Genomic DNA, 8,822 nt, shown 5'->3' on the forward strand with positions numbered 1-8,822 from the left:
ATTTCTCACAGTGTGTTGAGGGTATGAAAACAGGTACTTTGATGATGAATGGCTCAGAGATACGACTTGTGGTGAATGTGTGGTACATTTGTTAATATAATTTAGCGATAATGCCGTTAACTTCGCTAAGATCTTCAGCAGAGACAAAATTTTCATAATATGGAAATGGAAATGTCACTTGTGCACATGTATCTGTACTGAATGAACTCACACACACACACACACACACACACACAGACTCCACTGTAATTGTCCCCTCAAAAGGTACTGGTGTATATGTGTGTATAAATATTTGCTACAGACACGGATTGACATGTTTTCTAAAACTGAAGCAGAAAAAGACCAAAAAGTTTACTTCAAAGTCGGTTAGAATAAAATTCTAAAGCTTTTTGTGTGGTCCTAGCTGTGACTAGCAGGATTGGTTATCTAGATAGATTTATTATTATAAGAAATACAAATAAAAAAAATAGAGAGCTTCGACAGCAGTAAATACAAGTGAGTAGCCTGTGTGACCTGATTGTATGTAGCCATAGTTACATAAGTGGAACATCACAAAGATTTTTTTACTGCAGTAAAGGTGAGTTTGGGATCAATTGCTGTTTTTTTTAAATTTTTTTTATAAGAAACATGTTGAAATTCTTGACCATCATAATCACAAGTTATTTCAAGGTTTAAGATGTACAGCTTCATTCACAAAAGCATATTCAGTTCACAAGGTGGAGTGTTAGCGGTGTAGGGCAGCAGTGTACCTGTGCTCCAGTGACCTCGGCACTGTGCAGTGCCGTGATCGTGTCTGTGAGGTTGTGAGCCTCGTCGATAATGATGATCTGATCCTTCAGTTTGATCCCGGAGGCTTTGCGAGTCGCGGCATGAAGAAGAGACTGATACGGCAACACCACCACCTGAGAGAGGGAGAAATAAACTTTATTTAAAAACTGTATTTAAAATCACTGATTTAAGAGCATGTGCATGCCTTCAGTTTGTCAATCAACACAACAATCACACCTGATATACACTATATTGCCAAAAGTTTTGGGACACCCCTCCAAATCGTTGTTTTTCAGGGCTTGGACTCGGCCCCTCAGTTCCAGTGAAAGGAACTCTTAATGCTTCAGCTTCATACCAAGACATTTTGGGCAATTTCATGCTTTGTGGGAACAGTTTGGGGATGACCCCTTCCTGTTCCAACATGACTACACACCAGTGACCAAAGCAAAGTCCATAAAGACATGAGCGAGTTTGGTGTGGAGGAACTTGACTGTCCTGCACAGAGTCCTGACCTCAACCTGATAAAACACCTTTGGGATGAATTAAAGTGGAGGCCTTCTCGTCCAACATCAGTGCCTGACCTCACAAATGCGTTTCTAGTGGAATGGTCAAAAATTCCCATAAACATACTCCTAACCCTGGTGGAAAGCCTTCCCAGAAGAGTTGAAGCTGTTATAGCTGCAAAGGGCGGGGCAACTCCATATTACATTCATGTGCATGTAAAGGCAGGCGTCCCAAAACAGTCCCTGATTTTGCTTCATTGGTAATAATGAAAAAAAAAAATCCACATATTATACTCCATGCACGTCTCGATTTCTAGCAGGTAGATAACTAGCTTTGTAGCGCTGAGGATTTCAGAAGATTCTGGAATGCTTCAGATTTGCATATTCATGCATATTTATAGAGACTGGAATTTTAATGAAGGGTGAAGTATAGCCGAGCCAGAGCAATTAAAAATTTATTATCATTCTAAATTAAACATCCATGGACACATTTGTTAAGTAAGGGATCAAACACAAGAGAGCATGCTGTTATAGAAAAGTAATCAATTACTTTTGATTACTTTTGACAGAGTGGTGTAATAAATGAGTTATTGTTTCTACCTCAAAGTTGATTTTTTTGCCCTGTAACAGCACATCCTGAAATGTGTTAGTCTTCTTATAACCACAGAAATGTTATATTTTTTAAAATAAAGACTGACCACTGATCCATTTAGAGTTACATGTAATGCTGTTGTACGCTCAGGGAACAAGTTAGTGTCTGTTATCACTTACATTATATTACTGTTAAGTTAAACTACACAGATCAGCCATAACATTCTGAGCACTGAGAGGTGAAGTGAATAAGACTGATGATCTCCTCATCATGGCACCTGTTAGTGGGTGGGATATATTAGGCAGCAAGTCAACATTTTGTCCTCAAAGTTGATGTTAGAAGCAGGAAAAATGGGCAAGCATAAGGATTTGAGCGAGTTTGACGAAGGGCCAAATTGTGATGGCTAGACCACTGGATCAGAGCATCAATCTGCAGCTCCTGTGTGGTGTTCCCGGTCTGCAGTGGTCAGTATCCATCAAAAGAATCCTTTAACTCCTGTAAGTTGTGAGGTGCGGCCCATTAAAGGATCTACTGCTAACCTCTTGGTGCCAGATACCACAGCACACCTTCAGGGATCTAATGGAGTCCATGGGTCAGGGCTGTTTTGGCAGCAAAAGAGGGACCACACAATATTAGGCAGGCGGTCATAATGTTATGGCTCATCGGGGTATTGTTTCCGCTGCTTTTTTTCCTCTCTTGAAAAATGAATACTTAGGAAGCAGAATTTAAAACTTTAATTTGTGTGTGTGTGTATAGGTGTGTGTGTACCTGGGCTGCAGGAATAGCTAGCCGCGTGCTGTAATAAGGGCATGTGTGTGTTTCTCGGCCATGCTGTACGAGCTGCTCAATGTCTCGGACACTCGCTAACACCTCGTCTCGCATCGTCACCATTTTCTCGTAGCCTGCAAAAGTGCAGGTCGCCTTGCTGGCACCGCGGCGGCGTTTCGGCTCCGAGTCCACCTTGCTCTGATTATCTGTGTGCAAAGTTCAAACTGTTTTTTCCACCATATACACATATATACATGGAATATATCTCTTTTGTTTTTTTATGTGTTTGAGCGTGCATGATTCTGACCATGTTTATTTTTTTGGAGCTCCATACAGCGATCGTTGATCAACTGAACACTTCCCAGTCGTGCCACCTCTGGATTAATGCACAGATTCTGAAGAAACAAATACAGCTCTAATTTTCGAATAAGTTAAGTAGTCTTTATGTCACATATACATTACAGCACAGTGAAATTCTTTCTTCGTATATCCCATCCTTGGGGGTTTGGGTCAGAGCGCAGGGTCAGTCATGATGCAGCGCCCCTTGGAGCAGGGTGGGTAAGGGGCCTTGCACAAGGGCCCAATGGCGGCAGCCTGGCGGTGCTGGGGCTTGAACCATGGTCTTCCGATCAACGACCCAGAGCCTTAACCACTTGAGCTACCACCAGATACAGTATTTGAATTTAAGAAAAGTTTTATGGCAAAACCTAAATATTTCCTCTTTAAGCTCATACCAAGTATAACATCAGAGTTATTATTATTACTTTGTTATTAAAGGGGCAGTGTGTAATATTGAAAAGTGCATCTAGACGTGAAATTTTCACTAAAATTCTAAAACCTTGTGATCTGCAATATTTCCATTGAAGGGATTTGATCATTTTGTTCATTTTGAGCCAATGAGACAATAAGAACAGAGTTGTTAAGCTCCACCCCTTTTTCTTAAAGCCCCTGGTCTCACACATTCAAATATTTAGGGAAAAAAACCTCACAACTGGTTTAATAAAATGTAATTGTCTTCATTTAACTGTCTGCTTGTTACACATCAGTGTGCTGCTTATTAACCATTTACGGTCCTGAGCTTTGGATAAAAACTGTGTTAATTAAACCAAAATACAGCCTGATCACCTCTATTAGGTCTACGTTATGATTATGTCTATTTTAGTGCAGCAAACTCTCTTTGTTTCACTGTTTTAAAACCTTGCAGGTTCACCGGCATCACACTTTAACATTTTATCCACACTGTTTAGCAGATTAACACAGAAGTGTAACTAGATACAGTTTCACTCGAGTAGCTTGTGTGAGCAGGAAAGTAGTAACTTTAGTTTCTGAGCCACAATATTTTCTTTCTTACAGTCGATAAAATAACCACAGAAGATTGTGATACATTATGTTTTATTACAGAAATTAGGTCTGGTTTGGGGATTAGTATGAAAAGTCTTGTTGCTGATTTCATTGCATTTGGAAGCAGCAGTGGGGTCCAATAATGACCAAACGCTAATGTGTTTCATAACAAAGCCTTTAATGATAACAGATTAACGGCTCACCTAATAGCCACCTAGGAAGGTCAATATGCGAGTGTATGTGAGTGTGTGTGTGTATACCTGTCTAGACCCAAGATTAACCAAGCTGACTGTGGATCTGTACGGACTCTTCTGCACTTCATGAACGAACTGGGCCAGCTGTGAGTGTGTACGGCTGCAGTAATAGATCTGATATACAGAAACACAAAAACAAACATTCTGTTTCATGCGTCGCACACACACTCATGCAACAATGCGAAAGTATACCATAAATGGCCTATACGCATGTTACGACATCAAGAGACACGAGGATCCTTTAATCAAGCCGCAGACCTACATTGGGACTATAAGTGCAGGATCTGTAATATTCAAATGTGGACAATTTTTTAGATTTAAATATCCAATGATTTGAATATGAATACTATTCAGACAGCCCTAATTATAACCTGGCTAATAAACGTACAAAACATATTTGATTTTTATTTTTTTGGGGAAAAAAAACACGTATAATAAAATGCAGGCTTGTAAATATAATTAATACGTACCTTAGTGACATGTTCCTCCTCCAGATCGTCATCATCATCATCACAGAGCCTGGGGAAGAGCGAGCATAAATAATAAGACTTGGAGATATGCTGTAACAAACATAGATATGTGAACACGGAGACCGAGAGACAGAGACAGAGAAAGACAGACAGAGAGACCAAGAGACAGAGACCGAGAGACAGAGATAGACAGACAGAGACCGAGAGACAGAGACAGACAGAGACACAAAGACAAAAAGACAGAGACAGAAAGACGGAGACTGAGAGTCAGAAACTGAAAGACAGAGAGACAGAGGCCAAGTGATAGAAACCGAGAGGCAGAGAGACAGATACTGAGAAACAAAAACCGAGAGACATAGACCAAGAGACACAGAGACCAAGACACAGAGATCGAGAGACAGAAACCGAGACACAGAGACCAAGAGACAGAGAGATAGAGACAGAGACTGAGAGACCGAGAAACGGAGAGAAAGAGAGACAAAGACAGTGACAGAGACAGAAACACAGACAGACACAGATTCAAAAACACACACAGACAGACACCTGTTTTTGGATGTCGCTTCTTCATCACTTTCATAATCCGCAACTACGAGCCCATCGTCTTCATCTTCGTTAGGTCCTTCCTCTGAGCCCGTGTCCTGCTTACTGAACTGCAGTAACTTTTCCGTCTCACTATTCTCACTGTTCTGCAAATAGGAGGAGAATTTTTAGATATGAGAACACGTCTGCAAATGTATTGTGATACACAGGGGTCAGCTGGTATTAAGAGCTTCTCCTTTATTTTTCAAAACCAAACAAACAAACAAAGAAATATCAGTATAAGGGTTTATTTTGGCATCCATATCGGATTATTTGTTAACAAAAGATCTAATCCATTGTTCAATCCTAAAAATTTAATTGCTAAGCTAGTAATAGATCGTAGATTTTGGCTCCTATCTAATATCACAACCAGCTTCACTAATGATACACAAACTGACTTTTCTCTTCATGGCGTATTTAAGCTGAGCGTTGTGTCTGATCATCTCCAGTCGTTCCTCTCTCCTCTTCCTCTTCATCTCTTCATCCTGGGAAAGAAAGAAACAATACAGCAGATGAATAAAATATACATTAATAAACTTTAGGAAATGATTCCAGCTCTTCTCAGATTCTTTCATGTGCTATATTTATCACACTTCATCATATATTTCGGATCTTCTGCAACTTAATATGATTTTATTGCCAAGATATTCAACCACCTTTAATTTGTTCACCATCTCTCTCTCTTCTCTTTTCTGCACAAAGTCTGAAATCCAGTCCAGCTCTCCATCAGTGCCAGTGCCAGCACCGCTCCCTTTCTTCTCCACCTGAAGCGTGTTTCCGTCTCTGTCTTTTCCTTCTCCATCTACAGACAGTATCATGATCATTAGTTCAAATCTGTTCAAAGGAACTACGCAAGATTTGATGCACCATCCCAAAACGTCTTTCCTTGTCTCTATATATTTTTTAAACACTTTCATTAACTGCAACATAGAAATTTTGAAGATCATTGATAGTATTATGAAAAAGTAATGTGAAATGCACTATTAAGTATGTTTTAATGCACCAAATAAAGAAAATATATCAATTTTAGATCACTGAAAAGCTGTCTAGAAGACTTTGTAGCACTTTTTCACCTTTCTAGTCTAAATCCTGACCAGTCCATCCCCAGCTATTTTCCATCATCTAATGTTACATACACCGACCAGGCATAACATTAAGACCACCTTCCTATTATTGTGTTGGTCTCTTTTGCTGCCAAAACAACCTTGACCCGTCATACACTGTGTATTCTGACACCTTTCTATCAGAACCAGCATTAACTTCTTCAGTAATTTGACCAACAGTAGCTCGTCTGTTGGATCGGATCACACGGGCCAGCCTTCGCTCCCCACGTGCATCAATGAGCCTTGGCCACCCATGACCCTGTCTCCGGTTCACCATTGTTCCTTCCTTGAACCACTGTTGATAGACACTGACCACTGCAGACTGGGAACACCCCACAAGAGCTGCAGTTTTGGAGATGCTCTGATCCAGTGGTCTAGCCATCACAATTTGGCCCTTTGTCAAACTCGCTCAAATCCTTACGCTTGTCCATTTTTCCTGCTTCTAACACATCAACTTTGAGGACAAAATGTTGACTTGCTGCCTAATATATCCCACCCACTAACAGGTGCTATGATGAGGAGATCATCAGTGTTAAACACTTCACCTCTCAGTGCTCATAATGTTATGCCTGATCAGCGTACATCATCCACAATCCTGGTACAGTTGCCAGTTGTTAATGCCAGATGTTCTCTCTCATGTTTGCATTGATTTCCTCCAGGTTCCCCATTGTCCTCCCAAAAACATGCCATTAGGTTGATAAATTATCCCTAAGTGTGAAGTACTGTGGATATGTATGTGTGTGTATGTGTGTGTGTGTGTGTGTGTGTGTGTGTGTGTGTGTAATGCCCTGCAGTTGACTGGCATCCAAAGCTGGACCTGTGTATTCCCACCTCAAGAGATACAAATCACTCATAACAGCATTAGACACTCAATACTATACTGTACACAGTACAGAATACAAAGCTCACAGTGGTAGAGCAGAAGAATATATGTTACGAATAAAAATATAGATTAAAAAAACACATATATGAACCAAACACTAGTGAATCGATCCACCCTGAAATGAAGAATCAAAAAGAATCGAATGGTGAATCACCTGCGCGCGCGCTCACAGTGAGCTCCAGAAGCTTCGCAGCTTCTTGTCGTTTCTTCTCCTCAAAGTCTTTCAACCATGTCAGCGCACCACAGATCAGACTCAGAGATTTCCCCTAGAAATCATAAGCCATTAATAAAACCCTAAATGTGAAAACTGGACAGATAAACAGGATGATCCGTGAAGACTGACCGTGCCGGTGGGGCTCTCGAAGATGCCCACTTTGCCCTGCTCCAGCACGGCGTACAGCGCCTCCATAAAGCGCTCTTGGATCGGATACGGTTGAAAAGGAAACGGGAAGCGACTCACACCATTCCCGTTCTCCATTTCCACCACTTCAGTGTTTCAATTCAGAGCTGTGAATTTATTTAATCAATCTTAATCGACCAAATATCGCATAGATACCTCAGCTGTTCGCACTAAACTTCCTTGAAGGTCCGCGCCATTGAGATATCTCAGCCAATGAGAACAAGCCTCAACCTTCTCCGGTTAGGGAACATCAACAAATTACTACTTACACCAAATGAAGCATTAAACATTTATTATCAACATTAGACATTACTGCTTATTTATTAAACAAGACACAACTGGATCTATTCAGCTGAAGACAAATAAAACAAATTGTTTAACTATGACAAAAGAAATGGTGGTGTATAAATGGAGGATCTAGTCTGTCTGTAAGCTGATTAAAGATAAGAGCTTTATTATTGTTGTTATTATTATTATTATTATTATTATTATTATTATTATTATTATTATTATCATTATTATTGTTGTTGTTGTTAATCATCATCATCATCATCATCATCATCATCATGATCGACGTCATCGTTATCATAATAATAATAATACAATATTATGATATTTTACACTTATCACTCTATCATCATTATCATCATCATCATAATACAATATTATGATATTTTACAATAATCACTCTATCATCATCATCATAATACAATATTATGATATTTTACAATAATCACTATCATCATTATCATCATCATCATAATACAATATTATGATATTTTACAATAATCACTCTATCATCATTATCATCATCATCATAATACAATATTATGATATTTTACAATAATCACTCTATTATCATCATCATCATCATAATACAATATTATGATATTTTACAATAATCACTCTATCATCATCATCATCATCATCATCATAATACAATATAATGATATTTTACAATGATCACTATTTTTGTGCTCACAGCTGGCTGTATGCTTGACCTTTTATGGAGCTTTGTGGGCGTTGCCGCATGCAAATGAGCTGTCAAGAACACAGCTTTCACTGTACAGGTGATTAACATATGCATGTGAATACCTTGCTTAGTTGTCTACAAATTTTTGGCCATATAATAACACGAATATTAAGTCATGATATTAAAAC

The 8,822-nt window shown here is 39.3% G+C and overlaps 1 protein-coding gene across 1 annotated transcript in view; it reads right to left on the reverse strand.

Moving 5' to 3' along the window:
- ddx11 (DEAD/H (Asp-Glu-Ala-Asp/His) box helicase 11) overlaps positions 1-7,861 on the reverse strand; it is a 19,803-nt gene extending 11,942 nt beyond the window's left edge. The window contains exons 1-10 of the mRNA XM_058387653.1: positions 7,605-7,861; positions 7,416-7,527; positions 5,932-6,077; positions 5,674-5,760; positions 5,240-5,382; positions 4,697-4,745; positions 4,233-4,340; positions 2,939-3,026; positions 2,632-2,837; positions 750-902 (exon numbers count right to left, since the gene is read on the reverse strand). Coding sequence (XP_058243636.1) covers positions 750-902; positions 2,632-2,837; positions 2,939-3,026; positions 4,233-4,340; positions 4,697-4,745; positions 5,240-5,382; positions 5,674-5,760; positions 5,932-6,077; positions 7,416-7,527; positions 7,605-7,739 — 1,227 coding nt within the window. The 5' untranslated portion in view covers positions 7,740-7,861. The remainder of the gene's footprint in view (positions 1-749; positions 903-2,631; positions 2,838-2,938; positions 3,027-4,232; positions 4,341-4,696; positions 4,746-5,239; positions 5,383-5,673; positions 5,761-5,931; positions 6,078-7,415; positions 7,528-7,604) is intronic.
- Positions 7,862-8,822: the final 961 nt, after the last annotated feature.

This window comes from Hemibagrus wyckioides, linkage group LG04 (assembly GCF_019097595.1).
Source record: "Hemibagrus wyckioides isolate EC202008001 linkage group LG04, SWU_Hwy_1.0, whole genome shotgun sequence".
In the NCBI taxonomy this organism is placed as follows: domain Eukaryota; kingdom Metazoa; phylum Chordata; class Actinopteri; order Siluriformes; family Bagridae; genus Hemibagrus; species Hemibagrus wyckioides.